We start from the raw sequence: 25,665 nt of genomic DNA on the forward strand, positions 1-25,665 counted from the left end.
TTACAGAGAGAAAAAAAATGATGTAATATTATTTGTGATTTCAGTTAGAGAATTAGTCTGAAGAAAGAAGTGATATACTTCCGAAACTGTAACATTTCTAGTTAATTTATAATAAAGATTATAGACAGCCTTGTAAGAAAGTGTGTATAGTTTATGTTCAAATTAAAAAGTATCTTCACTTGCTTCTACATTAAATTACCACAACTCTAAAAGATAACCAGGAAAGAAAATCTGTAATGATAATAGGGTTTCGATGTGAAGGTCCTAGGGTTGAATGAGAATAGAAGCTTATTAGTTTCCAATAATGCATTGCTATGTACATTCACATTTCACATAACCTCGGTGTTAAAAAGAACTTAAACTTGAAAGCAATCTATCAATCCACCAACAATATAGAAGAAACCCGTATTTTTGTATGTATCTTCAAATTAAGAGAAAATGTCGAAGGTAAAATTAGGACTTTTTATTCGTAGATCATGATATATCATATTTGCTTCTCTTTAAGAATGACTAATATTAAATTACTAACCTATAAATAAACTTACCTTAAAAGAATTATTAATCAGGAATTATATTTCTGGCATCTATGATCACTTTATCCCATCACCTATGAGGTATGATGTCGCTCGACGGCCACACTAGCCAGAGAAGTGAGGATGACGAAAGGAATGTGGAAGGAAGAAAATGGTGCCGGGACGTTTATGTTAGGTACCATCACGGCACTTGCCTGGTTTGAATTAGGGAAACTATGGAAAAACTTCCTTGGTAAATGATTATCTAAATTTAATTGGGGATGATAGAAGAACAATAGAAACAAATGCAGAGGTTTATTGAACGCTTGCAGTAACATGGGTTTACTTTTAGAAATAAACTTAGAAATAAATGCAGAGAAAACTAAATACATGGAAGTTCGTCGGGATCGCAATACCGTAAATTACGGATGCGTCAAAGTATCAAATAATATTTTCGATAAAATGGATACTTCGAAATATCTATGATCAATATTAAGAGACCAAATCCATATTCACGGTGAAATTAAATGTCGACTGAAAGCAGGAAATTCGTGTTATTATTCAGTTTAAAATCTTTCGTCGTCGCGAATTCTGTCGAGAGATTTGAAGTTTAAAATATATAAAACGATAATCATACCTATTGTTCTTTATGGTTGTGAAACACATTCGCTTGTTCTGGGGGAAGAACGTAGACTGAAAGTATTTGAAAATAAGATCCTGAGACGAATATTCGTACCCAAGATGAATGAGAATGGGGAATGCGGAATCTTCATAAAGATGAATTACATAATTTATTCCATTTACCAAACAGTATTAGGGTCATCAAATCTAGGATGCTCAGGTGGGCAGGTCATGTAGCTAGAATGGAAAAAAGAGGACCTAGGTGCAAACGGAAGGGCAATCTTAGGATGGATCTCGCAGAAATAGGAATACAAAGTAGAAACTCGATCCGGTTGCCTAAGGATAGAAGCCAATGGAAAGCTTTTGTAAACGTGGTATTGAACCTCCGGGTCCCATAGCTGCTAGAATTAGTTAGTTAGTTTAAAGGAAAAACTTCATTCAGAATGGCTCTCCTAAAAAGTCTTTTGCACATTTCTGACCGAGTGTACCCACTGGGATCAAATCGAGGACGACCCACACCAAAGGCAAGAATGTTATCGACTACACTTTGCGGGGCCACTTACCATGAAAGAGTCCAGATCTTCCTTTTGTAGTCTTTAATAATACAGGATCTTTTCCAAATAAACCAACTGCTATTACTCCCCAAAGTCCTGCACAAGCTGGAACAGAAAAGGATTTCAGATAAAGATAAATATAATCCTAAATGTACTTCTTACAAAAAGTTATAAACCATAAGAGGGTTTTTTTTGTCAAAGTACAGGAAAACTTTATTATAAGGGTGTTCCAAACAACACCCACAATGTTTGGGAGGTGATTCCTGACACCAAAATAAGACAAAACGTATAGAGAAACCTGGGTGGAAATGCTTCCTTTCGAAGTAATAGGCTGTCAAAACCATGAAAAAATGAACTTTAAAGGTTCATAGCTCCAAAATTATGAGACCTACCGAAGTCGGGTCAAGACAACTTAAGAATTAGTATGTGTCCTATTCAGATATCCAAGTTTCAGAATCCTGCGGTACTTCCACAATTTTTATAGAGGTAGTTGGTGAGTACTTCAAAGTGCATGCTCGTACCCAAACTCCCATTATAAAAATTGTTGAGTGATTACCTTAGGATTCTGAAACATGTATTTTTGGATAGCGCACACATTAGTTCCTAAGTTAAATCTTGACCCGACTACCGGAGATCCCATAGTTTTGGAACTATGGACCTTCAAAGATAATTTTTTCATGTTTTCTGCAGGCTATAACTCCAAAAGGAAGCGTTTGTGCATCCAGGTTCGCCTATACACTTTTGTTTTATTTTGGTGTCAAGAATCACCTCCCAAACATTGTCGGTGTTATTTTAAAAAACCCTGTATTAAGCGTTTTATTATGAATGGCAAATACAGAGCAACTTGTCGGCATAGAGGACTTTTATTTATTTATTGTCCTTCATAACTTTTAGTTAAGTAACTCATAGAATTGAGAACTCTAGAACAGGTACCTAGCCAGGATTTCGTGAAGGGGGGAGGTCCATTTACATGAAATACTGTGGTCATCACACTAGGGGCTCGATCACTCTAAGTGGGGCCGCTGTGGCTCAGTGGTAGAGCCTTCACCTCTGGTGCTAGGGGTCCCGGGTTCGATCCCAGCTCCCGCCAAGTGAAAGTTTTGTGGTGGACAAACACCGTGTGCGTGGGTTTTGTCGGGGTTCTCCCGTTTCCTCCCACTTTCTTCATTCCACCATTTCACCCTTTAGCCTAACCGGCATAACCGTGGTACGTAAAACTCAAAGATTTCATTTCATTTTTCATTTCGATCATTCTAAAGAATTTTACTGGAACATATATTGGTTCATTTAGCCAGGATTTCGTAACGGGGGGAGGGGAGGAAGGGAGTGACATGAAATTATGAAGGCCCAGGAGCTCGATCAATCTAAACTACTTTACTATCAACATATATTGGTTTGTGAGGATATGTTGGTAAGTATTTTAATAAACTATGAAGAAATCTCGAATAAAATAATTAAAAAAAAAACTATTGAAAAAGATTATAGAAATTTACATCCTTCCTCTGTTTATTCAAATATAACAATTTTCCTTTCATTATGACCTCAACTATTATAAAAAGTACATACTCAATAATGTCTTGTAAAATATTTTGCAATATCTGCGTTCCTTTTTCTGTTGAATCAAATGTTAACAGAACTTTCTTCCCACATATATTTTTGTTTTTATTATTCTGTCAGCTGCTGTCTGTTTCTAATGACAGGTTAAAGGAGCAGGAAAATTGTTTTTTGAAATAACATGTTTGATATTGCAAGGGTGCGATGACGAAAAATTATGATAAAAAGTGTCCACGCTGTTACACAACTGCACTATGCTTTCGGAAGCTCGAAACCTCCCTGACTAGTAGCAGAAATTCTGAGAATTCCGCAACAGAAATTTCAAATTCCCTGACTCTTCCAGGATATATCGCTCACCTCGCACCCATGTATTCCAAGTAATACAAATCTCCTCATAAGAAAGAGTAACGAAAAGCTTCCTGTAGTTTATTTTTAACGCTGATCCTTCTTTTTCTCATTTCATTTTGTTTCATCCTTCCCTAATTTTCTTCATTTCTGGTCTTGAAGAGGGGGGGGGCAAACTCCCCCTTGGCTACGTACCTATCTAGAAGATTATCGCAGCAGAAGCAAACCCTCTCTGTTAGATTCTATCGTTTGTTAAGCCAACTGACGAATGTTTCTTGTTATCCACTCACTAATATACTCCTTCATATTATCTTAGCACGTGCGTCTTCGCGAACCTAAAGATTTTGTTCCTGTTGAGTACTTTCTACTACTCGTATGCATTATCAATGGTATGTTTCACTTCTCTTAGATATCCAGATCTTACTGCGCTAATAGTATTCAATGATTTGCAGCTGTTGTGAAACTTTGCATTATCTCCTTATCACTATATACTTGTTTCACTACAGATAATATATTTTTCCCCCAAAACTTTAGTTTCGAAAACATTCTTCCAACATTTTCTAGATTAGAGACTAACTCTCAGTTCACACAAGGTAAAAAACTAAATATGTGTTTCTACATAAAGTTGTTTGGTTTATATCACATTAATTTTAAAAGTGCTTACCTTACAAGAAATCTGATCGTTACTATCGATAGTGTTCTATTTAATCCACAGACTGTGAACTATTGCCTGACAGCAAAGTTTTCACTGGAGCAAACTCAGGCGAAGCACGGGGAAGGAAATTCGGAACCACTTATCTTGCGGAACCACTAATCATGTCTCTTGCGAACTTTCAAGAGACTAGCAAGGGTACACGGACTCTGAAGATGGAGATGAATTTTTAATAGTTCTAAGACACCGAAATCCATTGGACTAGCATCGGAGCTTTCTTCAATAATGTTTTGAAACGAAATGACACGAGTTTCTAAGTTAAAAACGTTCCGGATAAATAAAGCTAATGAAAACCGTTTCAAATAACGACTCAAATATTAAACAATACTTTGGAAAAAAGTGTTCCTCAGTTAAAACAGTTAACTGCTACGTTTGTTTGTGGTAAAATCTTAGGAACGCACTGTCATTGAGGTGTAGATCACTGTCAATAATCTCTGGTAAAGACAGTAAAAAGGATCTCGTGAACTATTTCCATTATGAGACATGGTTGAAAGCGTTAGTCACCGTTACCCGTTAAGATGTTAACAGAATGACAACTAACGAACTCGATCGACATAATTGTTCTTATTGCTAAACAGTTTTGAAGAAACTGAATTCAAAAATTTACTTATATGTGTGAGATATGAAATATAAAGCCGTCGTTAACTGTTAAGATCTTAACAGATTGACTTCGTTAGCGAACTCATCTGAGGTAATTAATCTAATTGTTTATTGTACCTAACAATTCATAAATTTGCTTACATATATGGGAGTGGACCGAATTTAGCAAGTGTAATACTTTCAATTATCCACTTATTCTTTAATGAATTTACTTCACTAACAAACTATGCCGATATTATTCGTCCAGGTTTCTATTGCGAAAAAAGGAGAAAGAGAATTTTCAAAAATTCGCGTACGTGCACACGATATGGCCTAGAGATAGCCACTGTTAAAGTACTTGATATCCATAAAAACGTTACTCCATTAACAAACTAGGAGATCATCGCTCTAGTTATCCACTGTAACAAAACAAGAAAAACCAAGAGAGAGGGAATTTAAAGAAGTGAGTATCGTTTCACAGTGTTTAACTAAGACTTCCAAATTATGCGAACTCAATACTCAAACTTCAAGTAATGGATCTATAGGTACTGGTAGCAAAAGATAGAACCTGATCTTCGGATGTTGAATCCATAAAAAATACTCCCTGTCCCTTACTGGTTTTGTTCTATGGCAATAAAAGATGAAACCAAAATCGTTTATTTGAACCACTTTTGGTTTCAATCGAATGGTGAGGGAGAAGGTGAACCCTATCCTTGGGCCTCTAAATCAATTGCAAAGAAATCACATTTTGATAGCATTAACCGTTTTCATTCTACTGAAATTAGCATTGAAGCAGGAAGTAATAGTAACTTCGAGCCAAGTTCGGTTTCGGCAGTGTGTTATGAATACTAATGACGTTTTGTCTTAAGACATTGAAACATTTACCAAAAACAGCTTCTTAGTATTTGTAACCGTTTTTGTCGTATAGTGATAAGCGTTGAAACTGAAAATAGCTAATCTTATCCACTTCCGCTTTGAATAGTAGATTAACAGAGCCGATGGAACATATTCTTAGGATACTGAATCGACTGTGCTGAATCGATACAGAAAGTACGTACAGTTTGTTGAAAATTGTGGAGGACGGTTTTAGACTAAGATAATGCGGTACGATTTCAGTAGTTTATGTTATGTTAATCTCTTCTCAGGACTATTAATCAGTAAATTAATCTTTCATGATTAATAAACAGTTTGTCGACATATGCTAAATACGTAAACATTGGTTGGATTTGTTAGTGTTAGAAATAGTGCTAACATTTAAAACTCAACCACACTTTACGAACTACTTCACTATAAGCATGCATTCCTAAGAGCAGCAACGTAACATTGAAGTTTGCATTAAAAATATTTTCATTTAATTGCAAAGATAGCTACTGTATGCCCAATAAGAGTCAATATTATATGAAGCGCCTATTTCCAAAAATGAATGTTTTAATTTATTCGAAGTTTGTGAGAATCATTGTAAATTTGATTTTCCTGAAACAGGAAGTTTTATTTGGTTGCATTCAAATAATCTTATTATTAATCTGCACGTTATCTGCTAATCAAGACAAAAGGTTTGTTCTCTGTTTTTTCTTTCAGATTTTCATGTAGCTCACAAACTTGAATGATTACAGACATTATCTTCGGAAAATAAGCTACTTATATGACCCTGGGTCTGAGCACAACTCACCATTAGGTGAGAACCAGCTGCAAACCTAACTGAAATACAACCTTACTCTCATTTCAGGTATTGAGCTTTTTGTATCTTATTTGATTATTTTTGGACTCTAAAACGGCCAAAGTTCACAAGTGCAACTTCAATTTCCGTAAATACTTTTATTTCTGTGTATTTAAGAAATGATCCAAATGTTAATCCAAACTTTTGGTATTTTAGATTCATCTTCAAGTTCATTAATTTAGATTTCCAAAAATCGCGTTTTTCTGTTTTAAAACTTTTCGAAGTTTCTCGCCTGATGTCAACGAAATTTTGCGTAGTTATTTCGTTCGGATTTTGTAGCCAACGTAATTTTGCCTTTTTTTCCTTCTCTGTTAGTTTAGTGCATTCTTGGTCGAACCATGGTTTGTTCCTACATTTCCTCGTACCCCTTGCGAAAATTAGTCGCTTACTCTGAGCGAAGACTGTAAATTGTAAGTATTTGAGAACAAGATCCTGAGACTAATATTCGGATCCAAGAGGAACGGGAATGAGAAATGGCGGAAACTTTATGACAAGGAACTGTGCAATTTATTCTGTTTACCAAATATTGTTAGGGTAGGGACATGCCGAAGATACATCGCGATCGAGGTCGAGGTTGATGACGCGGTCGCATCCTCGATACTGGCACAAACCCGTGGATTCAAATGAGTAAGCACATGCCAAAGATGCACGCTACATCGCGACCTAGAGATCGATCGCGAGGGTGAATTAGTGGTCGCAATGATGAACAACTGAGTGTTTTTACATCGATTTCAGCGGAAGCATCGCTGTGGCTCCTGTTCTCATTGGCTCTCCCTGAAGCGCTGCACGGAATAAAGTCTTCATTTGTTTAGAATTTCGTCTGCAGAGGATTGTGCGTGTCTGTGCCTGAGAGGTTTTGGTGCACTATTAAATTTCATTATGAAAGATATTTTAATAGAACTAATAAGAAATGTTCCAGCAATATGGGATTAAAAAAAACATAAACATCATAATAGTCAGGTTTTAAATAGAGAATGGAAGAAAATAGCAACTCAAATGGGAATGTCAGGTAAGCTATTCATAATTATGTGATAATTATACTGTAGCTTATTATTATATAAGGCAGTGACGGGAACGGGGGAGGGGCGCTTTCGGGCTGAATACCCCACATTCCGGAATTTGTAAAGAAAAAAGAAGGTAGTGTTAATCATATCTATGCTTAGAAACGTCAAGACCCTCCCCCATTAAATTCCGAAATTAATAAAAAAGAATTTCTTCCAAATTCATTACTGGTATAAGGTAAATAAATAGCTGTACAGGCACATATGTATAGGACAAAACAAAGTCATGTGGTTTCTGCGTGTAAAAATAGGAAACATTGAACACGCATTTGGTCTTTCTCATTTTTATTTATATGTGTTTGTGAGAATGAGAGGAGAAGGAGGGTAAGTGGTTGTGTATTGTGTGTGTCTGTTGTTTAGATCCTGAAAGGAAATGAAAGAAAAAACAATAACTCAAGCTTCGTGTGATAAGATTACATGCAAAACAATTTACCCTTTTATTTGAAAACTTTTTTTAACAATAACACAGTTTCGTTGATTTTCTGCAGATGGAAATACAAATATGACAGTTATTTTGTAGTGGAGGTGTTTTAATGCATGAAGAACAGTTTCTCTATGTTTTGCTTAATTTTATTTAAAATGTAGTCGAAAGTTTCAATAGACATTCTCATATATTCATGAAACTTATCTGCATGCTGTTTCAGTTCCGGAAACAAATGATGATATTCGCCCAAATCCTGTCTCCTATTATTAATAGGATGAGCACTATAACGTCTGTTCTGAATATTTGATAGTAACCACCATTTTGTAATTGTAGAGATAGAATCGTAATCTTCACTATCACTGGAGTACATGGTTTAGCAACGTTTGAATTTACAAAATCAAATGAACAACAAAGCACGCACGGAATAATTTCACACGCGTCACACCAATGTTTCTCCTCAAACTGAGAACTTAAATGCGAGGGTGCGACCTCCTCGCTATGTGCTCCCTTCATCCATCGCGACTTAGGCATCGAGGTAGTGACCGCGACTTAAATCTCGACCTCGATCGCGAGGTATCTTCGATATGTCCCTACCCTTAGGGTCGTCAAGTCTAGAAGGCTTAGATGGATAGGTCCTGTTGCCAGAATGGAAGAAAGTAGGAACGCTTCCAAAGATTTCCCTGGAAATCCTATCTGAAAATGACCATTAGGAAGACATAGGCGCAGATGGAAGGATAATATTGAAATGAATCTTGCAGAAATAGGAATACAAAGTAGAAACTGGATCCAGCTGGCTAAGTCAATGAAGAACTCTTGTGTACGCAGCATTGAACCTCCGGATTCAATAGGCCATAAAGTTAGTTTTTGTAAATTCACCTACCACTTACCAAATTTATCACAAATATAAAGACCCGTATGTCATGAACTGTATTTCAATTAATCGTTTTGTGTACCATGTAATTATTACATAGGTCTAATGTTCACGTGAAGTTTCGTGCATATAAATATAAGGCTCAAAGCCTCCTTACCGTGCACGGAACAAGCTCCTACAGGGTCATCGATGTGAAGTTTATCCATTACAGGCATCATGAGACACGCAGTGGCTCCACCTATGAAACCAATCAAAATAGCTTCCCATGGACGGTAGAGGTAACAGCCAGCTGCCAAGAAGATATTATAATTCAGTTAAATAGAATTATAAAATCGTATTATATTAACAAGTTTAATACTAGGAAATTATATGGGCTTATACCATGTAAAATCATTACGTTTTTGTAAAGTTTCATGTTCTAATGCTTGACAAATAAGAAATAGTATTTAAGAAATGTTATATTTAATTCCAACAAACATATCGTGCGTAAGCACATAAATCCAGAAGAATATTCTTTAACAAAAATTGAGTCATATTAAGTAAACATAAGTGCACCTATACTTGAGAAAAAGTAATAAAATGAATTAAAATTGAAATGGCATGGTAAAAGTTTTAGAAAGCAATTTATGAGAGTTTCAGAGGTACTGATTGACCTAAATTTTAAGAGAACTTAAAAGGGCAATCAGCTGATCGATATTTGTTATATTGTTGTAAATCCTATTTTTCAACTCAATGCCCCCAAAAGAAAAATATCTGAAAATTATATGTACTACTTTTCACAATTGTCTTTGATTTACTACAAGTGGAATGATTCTCCAAGAAGCAGAAAAGTAATAAACGGAATAATATCTTGTGATGCTCAGAAAATTAAGAAAAGATAAAGTTAAAAAATGAAATGAAGTCTCTCAGTTTAACGTCCCATGATTATGCCTCTTAGGTTAAGGGAGACGATGATTAAGGCAAACGAATGATGATGGAAGAATTAGTATAATAAAACTGTGGGAGGAAACGGGAGTACGCCAAGAAAACCTACGGACACGAGGTTCTTCACTTCAAGCTTATTTTGCCAGAAATCGAACCAGGGACCTCATGCACTGAGTCACTGCACCCCATGTAAATTTTAAAAAATGTAAGGACATATGTCATTTATAAAGTTAAAGCAAACATATAATCTATTATAAACCATTTTAGGAGTTACACACAAAGAAAAAGGTCCAGCAATAAAACAAGCTCTCGTGTATAGTTTTTGGGAAGAAAAGAGTTAAAAATGAGGAAGAAAATAACACGTGGATTAACACTGTATTTTCAATCACAATAGTCGAATGAAAACTGATTGTGCAAGAAACATTCCGAAAGTTTCTGCACTGGCAGCACTGCACCAAATTTGTGTAAGCGAGTCTATGCCTGTCACACCTGAAGGTACCTTGTGGCATGCTTTATTATTGTAGGTAAAAGCAGTTGTCATTTGTTTGCTCGTTATATAAGTCGAACTACAGTGAGTATTATAATGACGAATAAGAATTATATACCGTTAGTTATTAGACAAAAGATGGCTGATGAATTTTGTGTAAAGTTACTCAAAAGTAACCAGGAAACGTTTGAAATTATCGAACATGCGCACAGTGAAGAAACAATAATATTTGCCATACTGAAATGGTAGAAGCATTTCAAGGGAGGCAGATATTAAGTGAAGGATAAGGTGAGAAGTGAATGTTCATCAACATCAGTGAACGATGAGAACATTGGAAAACCAGAAAAAAAATGTTGAAAAAAGATAGAAGTTTATTATATAGATTCGTGAATTGATAGCTAAACACAAAATATTTCTAGCATTATGTCATGAAATTGTTGCTGGAAAAGTTTCATGTTTGTGCAAGATTGGTGCGTCGTTCGCTGAGTGATGCTGCCACGCTCAATGATGTCAGGCATTTCTTGACAGAGTGGACGATATCCTCAATTTTTAAACCTAATTTCACCACTGGCAAGTTTTGGATCAGACATTATGTTCAGAATTGAAGAAAAGTAGTCGAGGGTATGGAAAAACGCTGACTCATTGCCTCAAAAAACAAGTTCAGAATTGTAAATATGTGTTGAGTTGTACTGTAGCATTGCGTTCCAGGTATCAAATTGTAAATCGGGATTATTACGCTAATGCTTTGCAAATGCATTTGAAGGAAGCAATTCGCAAAGAAAATATGATATATTTGACAAAGAATAGCTCCTCCTGCAGGATAACGCTAGGCCACATATGGCACGAGAGGCTATAGAAGCTTTGGAAAAATATGCTGGACAGTCATTATACCATTCTCCATACAACCCAAACCTCATACCCTGTGATTTCGGAGCTTTTCCAATATTTATGGATTTGCACGGATGAAAATTTAGCAAAGACTAACTTTAGTAAGAATTGAAAGTTGTCACGTCTACTGCCTTAGAGCGACTCTTAGAAAAATGATTTGCAACATGCATTTGAGAAGGTGTATAGTGCATGGAAACCGATGTATAGTGAAAATGAATAGGGCTATTTTGAAGAGAAAAACAGCACACCAACCCTCCTACTGACTCGGACTCCAAATAGCGACCTCAGTTCAAAACTTTCGGAACAGACCTCGTAAACTTGCAAAAATCTTTGAATGAAGTCTTTAAGTCTTTGAAGTCTTTGAATGAAACTATACTTAATTTAAAAAGAATATCAAGTGACAAGTAGGAAGACCTGAAAGAACATGTGGTAAGATCTAAGTTCTGCCGTATGTGCTGAAAAAGAAATGTTCTAAAGTACTAAGGAAGCTTTGTGTTATTAATATAACTTAGTAGCAAAACAAGAGAACTATCCAGTTACATTGAAGGCGTCAGAAATGCATCTCTAATTTAATCATGGGCATAAAAGTGAAACTGAAAAGCATATTCCAATATTAATAATGGTACTCCAAGACACTATGATAACAGACAAAGTGGATAGAAAAACTGTTACCTCTTTATGGTGTGAGTGAACATTTCCATAAACCAATACTATACCCAAGCAGCTTATGGTCTTGGTAGCTAAGTATTTTTTTTTTGTGTGTGTGTGTGTGTAATTTAAGATCCTTAATTCATACGTTCTTCTTTCTGACTGATTCTAGTAAGAATAGGAGACAACGTGGTTCTAACGGCCTTATGAATTTTTATTTAAATATGCATACATGTTTTACAATATATGCATGTATGCAAAGCTTTCTCTTTACACTCGAGTGAACCATTTTTCTGTATATAGAAGTATTATGTTCAAGTTCTCCTTTCTTCTAAAAACTACACAGCATTATATATATATATATATATATATCAGCACAATAAAATAGCTATCTGAAAAAATACTTTTTCCTTGAATATATATTACATGTAAGTGTGTGTGTGTAACCTACTTGAAGAGAATTTCTTTTCTTTTCCTTCTTCGTGTAGGTTCTTTGAAAGAATCCCTCTTAATGTAAGTTGCATCAATCACTCCATCGAATTCTTTGTCAATAGCACAAGAGTTCCCTGGTTACCATAGTAGCCAACGCTGTCATAGAACTTAATTTGTTTTTCTACTTGACATCACACATTCAATCTGTCTTTTCACTTTTTTCCGCCTCTTTACTTCAAAGCTATTACATTCATTTATATTTGAGCAAATTGACAGCATGCGAAGTTGATAAGGATCACTTTCTTCTGAACATCACTTTTTGTTTCTATACTTCTCGTAAATTGCATTAAATCAATATATTTCCTCTCCCAAGGTTAGTGCTTTCACTTATTAATCAAGATTCAAACTTCCCTTTTTAAAAAGAAAAAAAAATCTACAGAAAGATATGTAAATTAAATATTTGTAAATGATATGCTCTAAGCCGTTTAAGAAAACAGATTAATAAATTAACGAGTAGCTACCACCATAATATCTGAATACTATACACACTACACCTATGCTAATTTCTAACCGCCTCTTATGATGTAAGAGAAAGTCGTTTGTACGTATTAATTGTACAGCCAGACACACACACACACACACACACACAGAGAGAGAGAGAGAGAGAGAGAGAGAGAGAGAGACGCACACGGTGTTTGTCAACCACAAAGCTCACTTGGCACTAACTGAGATCGAACCAAGAACCCATGCACCAGAGGAGAACATTCTACCACTGAGTCATCCAGGCCTCCACTACATAAATTTTATTTTAGTAGTTATCCAATAACATGGTTAGTCAAATCAAATAACACTTCTACAAAAGCAATAGCAGCCACACGGACACACATAAATAACAGTTCCGTTCACCGAACCCCAGGGTATGGATTCGATGTATTTTGATACACAGAATCCAAAGTTTGAAACCACAAATTACATCAAATCCCTACCCTGAGGTCCGGTGTACAGAACATTTATTTATGTGTGTTTGTGTGGCTGCTATTGCTTTTGTAGAAGTGTTGTTTGATTTGACTAACCATGTTATTGGATAACTACTAAAATAAAATTTATGTAGTGGAGACCGGGATGACTCAGTGGTAGAACGTTCTCCTCTGGTGCATGGGTTCTTGGTTCGATCCCAGTTAGTGCCAAGTGAGCTTTGTGGTTGACAAACACCGTGTGCGTCTCTTTTCTCCAGGATCTCCCGTTACGTCTCATTTTTTTCATTTCACCATTTCATTCATTCATTTCTCATCATCACCATGTGCTTTAGCCTAGCCGGCATATCGTGGGAAGATTTCATTTCACTTTCAATTTTTGTAGGCTCTGTTTAACAAGGTACACAGAAAAAGTATTAATCCACGTCCCATTTGTGAATGGTGTTTTTATAATCTTGGAAGATTCAAGCGGTTTCAATGAAGTTTCTCTACTTTGTTTTCTGTATTAACACTTAATAAGATGTCATATGGTCATTTCCACTGTATTTATGTTGATGGAAGTTCGGTAGCATTGCTTCGACAACTGTAACAATAAATTGAAGAAACTGGCACATATAGAGAAAAACGAAAAATGATTTTAATTTTGATCCGATTACATGTAATTTAAGCATTTTCGGTCTGAATATGGGAGATACTTTTTCAAGTAAATAATTTAAAACTTTCAATATATTTATGTGCAGAAATGATCATCCTTTATTATATATGACACGCTCCTAAAATTTTCATACCGAGAATATCCATAAAAGCAGTTCTAGTTTTAACTTACTCATACTTTTTGCCATCAATGCTACCCCTCATTCTGCGTACAGTCTTCATTAAACTTGTACGTTTCTTTTCTTTATTTCTTCCTTTTCCTTTTCTTTATTTCTTCTTTTCTTGTTTCTATTATTTCTTTACTTTTCCTTCTTTTGTATTTTCGTATAAAATTAACAGTTTTTATTCAATTTTTAGTTGGTAACTGCTTTAAAGTTTTAAATTATAAAACGTTCAGTTCAATAACATTCTTCTATTTCAGGATTTCCTTGTGGTAGCCTCTGACCCTAAACTGACTGAACAATATAATGAAAACACTTGCTACTTTGCTAAGAAACAGCGTTTGTGAAGTATGAAGGCGGCACTCTCAGTTTCCCTTAAACGCTGTTAAATGAGAGGATATTGAAAGAGAATAAGAAGTATCTGTCACTTGCTCATCCGCTCTATCTGTAGTTAATCTATTTAGCTATACTTCTTTAACACATGACAGCGTCAAGTCACATCTTTTATACAATTTGTCTTGCTTACATGCCGTTGATTGTGTCGCCGCTTTATTTCCGCTTTATAGAAAAGCTTTATTCACTTGACGTTATGCAACCTATCTTTATGCACTGTAAAAAGGGTTGCCTATGTAAAAGGGGCTGAAGATACGTATATGGAATTCGAAAGAAGTATAAATAGTGTTTCTAGTAACATAAATATACAGTACAACCATATAAAGCGACATTTCCACGTGCGATTAGCGCAGTACTAAGATTTTAACTAACACGTGATGCTAATTTGTGTGTTTAGAAACACAATGACTACATTATGTTTGACTTATATCAGTAAAGGCCAGCCAAGACTTTCCCGCAAGGTTGTCCAAACACCAGAAATCAAAGTAAGACAGAATATTCAATAAAAATAATGCTAGAAATTAATATTTCAGTGGAATACAAGCAAAATAAGTCTTAAATGATATTTACAAGTATGCATGGTTTTGTCAGAAGCTGTTATTAGTATTGTAAATGTTGGCAGTCACTGAACTGCAATCGAAACTACTTAATATTCGAAATCATTTTTTAATTATTACTCTAGAAATTTCCTCGCACGTTTTATGGTACTCTACGTTGTCCTAAATTAGAAAATCTCTTCCATATATTTTTCTCATATAACACAATACGATCACCAAATATGAAAACCTACTGTGTTAGAAGCAAAACTATGCCAATATAATTTCGGAACAGGATTTCCAAAGTTGAAGGTCTTTAGCCGCCACTTCTGCTTCTAATGAAGTAGGGTATAATTGGGGATTGCCTTATTCGATTATTTTTATATATTAAAATGCACGAATATATGTATGTTTGTATGCCTATGTATGTGCCACCTGGAGCAATCTTAACCAAACTTGGTACACGTATTACATACAGTACGGGAAAGAGTATTGTCGGGTTAAGACTTCACTAGAACACCTAGAAAGGAGTGGTACGGGGATACACATAAAAATGATCAAAAAGGGCTGTTATTAGTGCCGAGTCCATATTTTTCGGAGTTCATGAGCTGATTGGTGACAGTTTCGATGTTCTATAAGCCCAAATTCAGCACCCAGTGAGGGTATGACCCCTAGCACACTTCGGAGTAGTAGGAGAGATGACATACTATTAGATACAAATTAATATCGAAAACGACCGATATTAATGTTCAATCCGTAATTATCAGGGTCACTGATATGAACAGTGGCACTTCCAATGCTATTTAAATCCAAATTCAACCCTCATTAGTTCTCCTGAAGGGGGGAATGGTGACATGTAAAAATAATCGAAAATGGTCAATGTTACTCTCAAATCTATATTTTTCGAGTTCTTTAAGTTGATTGGTGGCAGTTTCGACTACCTTTATATTCACGTAAAGTAAGGAAAAAGATCAACTAGCACATTACAGGGAAGAGAAAGGGGTGATAAAATTATCACAAGCGACCGATATTAATATAGAGTCCATAGTTTTCAAGATCGCAGAAATGAAGAGCGACACTTTCAATGCTATTTAAATCCAAGTTCAGTCCCCATTAGTAGCCTGAGAGGGATGACGAAATGAAAAAATAATATAAGAAAAGACCGATATCCATAGTTTTCGGGGTCCCTAATTTGATTGGCGATACCTTTTATACCATTTAAGTCTATGTTTAGATATTCTAGGGTTATGGGACAGAGTTAACATTTAAAAATAATCGAAAAAGACCGATGTTAGTGTCGAATTCATAGTTCTCGATTCCGCTCTTATTAATTATTACACTCCCGAAGCCGAGGCCCCATCGGCATAGGAGTGAGAAGGGGTTAAAAAAGAAATGTGTGAAATGACTGGAATTGATGAGGAATCCATAGTTTGGGTTCGTTAAACTCTTAAGTTACTATCCCGATGACATTTTATCTCAAGTTTAGGCATGCATGCGTATGTCAGCTGAATTGTGAATTTATAGGGGCAATGTCGAAGGCATTGCTCGTACAACTACCTATATATATTGAATGTATCTCTCTCTCTCTCTCTCTCTCTCTCTCTCTCTCTATATATATATATATATATATATATATATATATATATATATATATATATATATATATATATATATATATTCCAGTGTAGCTCCGGAACGTTTAGGTAATTTTAACCAGACTTGGTAGACATATGACTTTTAATCTGGAGAAAAATATTATGGTAATAAGACACCCGAAAGGATGGAAGTTGGAAAAAATTACTTGCAAAAATGACCGATGAGCGTGTTGTCACAGTGAAAATCTATTACAAAAGTTATGAATGTTTCGCAGAGACTGTTTGTGGAAAGTTTCGTCGCGTTATACGCTGCAGTACATTCCACGTAGTTTGCAAACGGTGTCTGCAAAACATTCACCACATTTATGATAAGCTTTTATTATAAAAACAACCTGCTTCGTCGTGAAGCGTTCCATTCCTACTCGTACAGAAAACAGATGACGATCATGCACTACTCGGTGCTCCGTCACTACCAACCACAAAGACAACCGATGAAAATCGTATAACGTTCAGTGCTGCCAACTTACTAGAACAGGAATGGAAGATATTCCAAAACTTCATAACTTTATGAGACACCATATAGAAAGAAAGATGCAGTGTCCAGTCAACCACATTCTGGATTTACAAAATTCGTGAGATAGGCTACCCAACTAACGCCCACTGCAAGAGTAATTACCCCGGGTAGAGTAGCTAAAACAGCAGCATGTAGTTACATCCACCTGTTAAAAGAACAAATCTTAAAGTATTTTTGTGCAGAAGTGAGGCGAAACACTGCCTAACGAAATGATAAAAGGGAGCATTTGGATACTTGTACTCACAGTACACAGCACAGTACCAGAAAAACTATACGGACACCAGAGGCGCCGATGAGAAGATAAAAGTCGGGGGACATAAATAATCTTATAATTAACACAAATGAGGGACTATATAAACAAGTTAACTTACTTCAAATGACATATATGCGTATCAAATAGTATACGGATAGATAGTATACGGATATGCGGCATATGTAGTAGGTTATTTTTAAGTAAACACAAAGCCTTGCGCTGATTTTTGAAACTATTAACTCTAGCCCTACCAACAAAACAATTAAAATATGGATGGATCATTCAGGGGAAGAACCCAGCCCCCAATGAAAATTTTGGGAGTCTAGCAGGGCCTGGGCTCCAAGGTTCCGGCGCCACTGATTGATACGTAATACTACTTCCAAAGATTGTATGAAACTTGTCCGATTTCTTTATTCATTAAATGACTTTTGAAAATGCTAAATATTAGTATGCAGTAATTTATTTGTAAGCATTAAAAATGCAAAATGCAATATTAAAACACTCAAACGACTTGGAGAACTTAGCCGTACTAAGCGTATTTCCCCTTAGGTTTGAAATACAACTGTGGGTTCCTGATTTCTATAATATTTGTGAAGAATTACACATTGAGACACAAGGAGAAAGGGAAGGATATAATACCAATAAACAATTTAAAAATGCAAGAAACTAACGGATAATATCAAATATAGAATCATTAACAGAGGTAACTCCGTAACTCGTTTTCTCCATTCATTTTTCTTCCTTTATTTTCACGATTACATTATCGCTGAATTTCTCCACTGGAGATTCTTTTATTTAGGAGCATCCAACTGGTGCTCAGCCTTGTAAATGAAATATTTAAAAATTGTAAAGGGAATAATCGAACTCCGATCACAGAAATAGTAAACCATCATTCTAACTCCTTATCTAAAGCGTTATTTATTCTGGCTCGCCCAAATAAAGAGGCTTTTCTGTTCGCTAGAAACAGTAGCTTGTTATTACTCAAATTGATTGGCAAAATACAGGACTATGTAATTGATGACTCGGAGGGCATTATATCATTGTATTTACTAAATAATTGAGGGAAATATATCATTGAATCAAATACGGAGCGTATAATATACTCGTAAACAAATTAGGACGAATCAATAACCCCGTAGTAATCGTGGTTCAGTGTTCAAGGCTCACGATCAGTAATATGAAGAGTCTCGGATCGTATCCCCGAAAGGCCAGCGATTCTTTACCTTATAATTTTCGAAAGTCAAAAACACTCTTGTATGTAGCAAATTGAATACGTTTACGATAACTACGAAACACACTGTTTTCGATCATAATAAAATACTGTTGTCGAGAGAATTCAAAGTTAAATTAGAAAACAAAAATAGACATACAAACACGCAAGGACATGAAGGAGAAATTGGTTTTAAGAGTAATTCGAACTCTTAAGTGGAACCTAGTGCCTCAAACCACTTTTCTGATTCACCGAAAGTATCTCCGTAAATTATCTCCATTATAATTGGTAATACTCGTTTTACAATTATTTCCAGTAACCTTGAACGACAGGGACACGAACACAGATACATCGAGGATATATACAATTTCAAAGGATTTCCCACCGGGAATCGAACCCGGGATCGCGAGCACTGAACCATCTGAGGGTGTGGTTCTTGTTTCGCTCCCAAGGCAAGTAAGCTTGAGATGGACAATATCGTGCTCGTGGGTTTTCTCGGGACACTCGAGTTTCCTCTTACTTTCTCACTCCACCAATTCGTCCATCATTATTCACTTGCTTTAATCATCGTCTTTCTTAACCAAATAGGTATAATCATGGGATATTACAAGCAAATATTTCATTTTCAATCGGTTAACCGAACCCGATTAACGTGCTTATTAACGTGTTCTCACAAAAATATATAGAGTGAAACATGCGGAGTCATAATTCCATTCAAACGTGAAATAGCAGATTCATAATACCTAAACCTACAACGAAATCATTACATATCTTTCGGAACTTTTCCAAAATATATATTGATATTCTGAAAAGCGGCAGTATAGTGTATGTTTTCAAACAAAACTGAACCAAATTACGGTTCGATTTCTGATATTAACATTCTGTTTCATCCTTAAACCGAACCCAAAACAGTTAACCAGGTTGCTTCAAAATACAATAACATTCATCCATAATGTTAGTATAGTCATCTGAAACATTATTTTCAGTAAGGCTTCTCTTTTGGGGGGCAAGAAGCGTAAAAGGTAGTGTGTGGAGTGTTACGCAAAAAATAAGCGAACATGTGTTTTTAGTTTGTCCAGACAAAGTGTTAAGGCCTCTTCCGAAAAATGTAAATATCGTAGGACTGCAAGAATTATTGAATCGAAGAGAATGAAATTGTGTGTAAATATTATATATGTAAAATAAAGCAATTCGCGTTTCCCAATCGTCCCCATCCAATTTGTTTCAAATTTAGCAAACCAGCAGTAATCAGAAAATAAATCGACAGGTGCTTTTGTTTATGTCGAAAAATATTTTAAGGGTTAAAGGCATCCCCCGAAATACTATAAAATACGCTATAGGTATGAAACGGCTACTGTTAAAATAGTGAACTTTTGCGAATAGATAGATGACGTCAAGTTAGAATCAATATAATATATCCTGCTTCTACTCTCAAAAGTTCAAGAAATGAACATTGCGCTCTCTGGCATGGTACAAACAAACAGATGAAGGAGCAATTGCTACATAAACGAAAACACGTGTCGACTTATTTCCTGTTTACTGTTAATGTGCCAAATTTGAAGCAAATCGGGTTGGGACAATTGGGAAACACGAATTGCCTTAATTTACACATACAATATCTATACTAAATTTCATTCGCTTCGGTCTACTTCTTCCTGCACTTCTACGATAATATGTACTGTTTTCGGAGGAGGCATTGGCCTCAACACTGTTTCTCCTCACAAACTGAAAACACATCTTCGCTTATTTTTTGCGTATTGTTCGTACACAAAGTTTCGTTGCAGTTCTCCATATCCTTTCGACACTTCTGACGTATACATATTAGCACTTTTCGTAATAAAAGGTTTGAATGGTTCTGTGCCCCACTCAAATGTCTTTTTAAGAAAATACGAAACATTATTACCTCATTTTACGTACACATTATCTGAGCACAATTACAGTCACTTCAGTATACTTCTTTTTGCTTATATGGCGTCAACTTTCACAATTTTAGGTGGAGGTTTTTGCACTCTAAAGGGCTCTTTTTGCGCATTGGCCCTACACAAAGTTTCGTTACAACTCTTCATGTCCTTTAGGCATTTCTGACATACTGTTATTAGCATTTTTGATATTTCATGATCAAAGGTTTAGAGGAGTCCGTCCACCACCCAACCGTTTTTCCAGGAAGAAATGAACAACTATTCCCTCATTTCGTGTCTAGAATATCTGTGTACATTTTCGTTCACTTCGGTCCTCTTCTTGCCTTCCGAAAGTCAAATTTTAAAATTTCGGGTGGGGTATTGTCCTCTAAAACTGTTTTCTCGCAGAAAATAAAAAAAAACACGTATTCGATTGTTTTTTGGATATTGTCCCTATATAAAGCTTTGTTGCAACTCATCATGTTCTTTACGCACTTCAGACATGCTGTTATTAGCACTTTTGATGTTTCGTCATCAAATGTTGGGTCCGTGCACCACCCAACCGTTTTTACAGGATAATACGAAACACATATTCCCTCATTCCGTATTTACAATATCTGTGCACAATTTCGTTCACTTCGATCTAATTCTTCTTGCCTTTCGGGAGTCAACTTTCAAAATTTCGGTTGCGGACTTTTACCCCGTAAAACAGTATTTCCACAGAAAATTAAAAAACACGTATTCCTTTATTCCGTGTGTAGTATCTATTTTCGGAATTTTATCAAAATTAGAATTTCATACTTGGGAAGTGTTACACGTAAGTATAAGACAGATTAAATCAACTTACTTTTATTCAGCATGCTCTCCTAAACGAGCAAGAGATAAAGTAATTTGATTTACTACAGCTATAGCTATTGCGAAGACCTCCAACGTAACTTGACTGATAATCTCTGTACTCTGGATAATTCTCTCTTTCAAATCATCTAGCAGATATCATGGAAAATGTGGAGGAGGAAACTGCCCATATTAGTAACTGACACATGCAAGAACTATCAGCTAATTAATTCTGTATCATTTGTGACTAAGCAGACGCTTACTGGCGTTTCCAAACTATAATTTGGGATTTTGGTAACACTCAAAGGCCCTTTTTACGCTTTTTGCTCCCTCTTCCCAGAAACGCTTTATCCAAAATAATGTTCCAGACGACTATACTAACATTATGGATGAGTTTTATTTTATTTTGCAGCAACCTGGTTAACTGGTTTGTGTTTGGTTTAAGGTTGAAACAGAATGTTTATTTCAGAAACCGAACCGTAATTTAGTTGTTGTTTTCAAAACGGACACTATACTGCCACTTTTCAGAATATCAATTTATTTTTTTGAAAAGTTCCGATAGATATGTAATGGCTTCGTTTTAGGTTTAGGAATTATGAATCTGCTACTTTACTTTTAAATGGAATTACGACTCCGCATGTTTTTCTCTCTATACAGGGTGGGATTCAAAGTAATGACCCTTCGTTCAAAAAGACAGATTTATTGAGCTGATCGGTACAACTGACTAATAGTCTTCAAAATATGCACCTCCTGCATCAGTGTACTTCTGTAGGAGGCTTTTCTATGACTCAAAGGCTTCCCTGAAGGCCTGTTTCGGGATGGCTGCAAGGGCTGCCTTGACATTTGCTTTGATGTCCTTGATGGAGTCAAAACGTTTTCCTTTCAGCGCTGATTTTAAGTGCGGAAACAAGAAGAAGTCATGAGGCGATAAGTCCGGACTGTAGAGAGGCAAGGGTACCACAGGAACGTTCACTCGGACCAGGTAGTCGGTGACGATGAAGACGGTGTGGCTGGGGGCGTTATCGGGTGAAGCTTCCAGCTGTCCTTGATGTCCCTGCGCTTGCGACCGACGCTTCTTTTCAGCATTTTCAGGACTTCCTAGTAGTAAGCAGCTTTCATAGTCTGTCCGGGAGGGACAAACTAGTAGTGGACGATCCCCGTCATTCCGAAAAAAGCGATGCGCATGGTCTTCTTTTTCGATTTGCTCATCCGCGCTTTCTTAGAACGGGGTGAGTTTGAGGTGTGCCACTCAGCGCTTTGTCGTTTTGTTTCTGGATCCTACTGAAAAGTCCAAGTTTGGTCGCCTGTTATCACTTTTTCGAGAGAGGCAGGATCACCTTCGCACAATTGCCGCAGTTCTTTGCATCCGAGCACTCGCTTCCGTTTCTGTTCTTCAGTCAAAACTTTCGGCACAAGTTTCGCGCAGACTTTCCGCATGTGTAACTCCTCGGTAACAATGCGTTGCACCGTCGTCTCCGATAAGTTCAGGGATTCTGCTATTTGGTAGAGACTCAAACGCCGGTCCGTGTCCAAAAACTCACGCACTCATTGCACTTCAAGTCAGTACGGGCCGAAGACGGGCGTCCAGACTGGGGTTCATCAGTCACCTCTTCCAGGCCCTCACGAAAAGTCTTGTGCCACTTTTTGACTTGAGAATAGGACAGACACTTAGCCCCAAACGCCTGTTTAAGCATAGTGAACGTTTCGGAAGGAGAATTGTAAAAACAGGAAGCAAAATTTGATCGCGTAGCGTAGCTCCATCCAACTTCCCATATCGCTGTGTCACGCACCACCGTATAGGGCCTAATGCTAAGGCTGATGCTACCGTTCCGAAAGCTGGGGGCCAACTGACCCACGTTGCACTGTGATGCCAACATCCACCACCACCGTCACTATCAAGCGGAGCGCACTGCAGGATGCGCACGCGTCAGAATAAAGTGAGTCTCATTACTTCTGGATCCTACCCTGTATATTTTTGTGAGAACACGTTAATGAGCAATACAAAATACAACTGTTTTTAGGTTCGCTTTAGTTTCGGTTAACCGATTGAAAATGAAATATTTGCTTGTAATATCCCATGATTATACCTATTTGGTTAAGAAAGACGATGATTAAAGCAAGTGAATAATGATGGACGAATTGGTGGAGTGAGAAAGTAAGAGGAAACTCGAGTGTCCCGAGAAAACCCACGAGCACGATATTGTCCATCTCAAGCTTACTTGCCTTGGGAGCGAAACAAGAACCACACCCTCAGATGGTTCAGTGCTCGCGATCCCGGGTTCGATTCCCGGTGGGAAATCCTTTGAAATTGTATATATCCTCGATGTATCTGTGTTCGTGTCCCTGTCGTTCAAGGTTACTGGAAATAATTGTAAAACGAGTATTACCAATTATAATGGAGATAATTTACGGAGATACTTTCGGTGAATCAGAAAAGTGGTTTGAGGCACTAGGTTCCACTTAAGAGTTCGAATTACTCTTAAAACCAATTTCTCCTTCATGTCCTTGCGTGTTTGTATGTCTATTTTTGTTTTCTAATTTAACTTTGAATTCTCTCGACTACAGTATTTTATTATGATCGAAAACAGTGTGTTTCGTCGTTATCGTAAACGTATTCAATTTGCTACATACAAGAGTGTCTTTTGACTTTTACTTAACAGAGCAGTCTTAGGTCTTAGTATAGTGGCGTGAGCATTTGTTTTGTAATTTGGTGGTCCTAGATTCGATTCTCAGTGAGGTAATTAAGGAAATTTTTATCAACTACAATATTCATACTTCTGATGTGTGATAAAGTGAAAAATACTCAATTTGTTTCGGTCTTACAACTTAGAGTCGAAACGGCTTACTTCACGGGGGAAACACTACCAACATGACGTCACATTCTACAACTTTGATTCGTACTGTCTCATAACGTAACGAGTTTAGCAAACAATTTATGAAAACATGAGTCATACTTAGCGCGTAATATGAGTCATAAATGTGTCTGAAACGATATCACCACCTAGCAACCACATAAAGGTTTCCAGTTAAATTTCATATAGAAGTTAGGGCTACTGAACTCACAAGAGACCTAAGAAAAATTATGTTTTTAAGTTTCACGTTCCATGGGTATGCTGGCTAAGCTAAAGGATACGTCTATGATGAGAATGAAAGAAATAGTGGAATAAAGAATGTGAGAGGAAACAATCGCGAGAAAACCTACATACACGGCGTTTGTTCACCACAATACCAATTTGGCTGGAATTGGGATATATACAGAACACAAGCTGAGCGGGCTAGGACTATAATTATCATAAAGAAAATGCTTAACCTTTTTGGAACAGGTTGAGCCATTAAATAATAATAATAATAATAATAATAATAATAATAATAATAATAATAATAATAATAATAATAATAATAATAATAATAATAATATGGTATTAACATTTTTCAAGTAACCCTAAAATTAGGCAAAACTTACAGATAAGTCGGGATTTCAGGAGGGTGTTCGGACCTCCAGGACACACCTCTGCAACTACCAAAATTTTAAACGAAAGCGTTCTACTAAAATTTCATGTAGAAAGTATTCTACTGTACATTTTAAGGACAATAACTGTGATAAAAATAAGTGAATATCACTGAACAGTGAGGCATATAATAAACGAAGTTTTAGGATATGCAGCAGTAATTATAAAAGCCTTGCTTCACTAATACCTACATAGACCGTAATAAACTACTCCGAAATACAAAGTAAAAAATTGCGTATAAGATTCAGTCTACGAAGCAATTCTCATTTAAAGAATGGACATACTCGTACACTATTTCGAGAATCGAGATAAGACGAGAAATATTTACGATAGTTTTCGTCTCGTCTCGATTCTCATCTCCAAAGCGAGACAATAATTTAAATTAGCCTTGTCTCGTCTCGAATGTAAAGTGTTTATCCTCGTTTCGATTTTCTTTATTTTGTTTCAGGAACAAGATGAGAAATTCCTCTTCTCGTGGGCAACACTAATCGAAACCGAAATATTGTTGCCACATGTCACGTTTCTGCTTATGATGGTATGAGACCTGGGCAATAATAAGGTAATAACTTTTTATTCTTATACGAGATAATAATTATTATTATTAGTTCATTATTATTACTACTATTATTCCTGAAGACGTAATAGTTCAGGTATTGAAACATCCGAATATTCAAATATCTGAAGATAATAAAACGTGTATCATAGTCGATCAATCACCACCAAAAATTCTAAAGTAAAAAAATGT

At 36.2% G+C, this 25,665-nt stretch overlaps 1 protein-coding gene across 1 annotated transcript in view; it reads right to left on the minus strand.

Moving 5' to 3' along the window:
• LOC145669149 (putative ammonium transporter 2) overlaps window positions 1-25,665 on the minus strand; it is a 256,714-nt gene that overhangs the window by 23,832 nt on the left and 207,217 nt on the right. The window contains exons 7-8 of the mRNA XM_081737491.1: window positions 9,108-9,239; window positions 1,697-1,792 (exon numbers count right to left, since the gene is read on the minus strand). Coding sequence (XP_081593617.1) covers window positions 1,697-1,792; window positions 9,108-9,239 — 228 coding nt within the window. The remainder of the gene's footprint in view (window positions 1-1,696; window positions 1,793-9,107; window positions 9,240-25,665) is intronic.

The sequence above is a fragment of the Thermobia domestica genome, chromosome 13, assembly GCF_964235325.1.
Source record: "Thermobia domestica chromosome 13, izTheDome1.hap1.1, whole genome shotgun sequence".
Lineage (NCBI taxonomy): Eukaryota > Metazoa > Arthropoda > Insecta > Zygentoma > Lepismatidae > Thermobia > Thermobia domestica.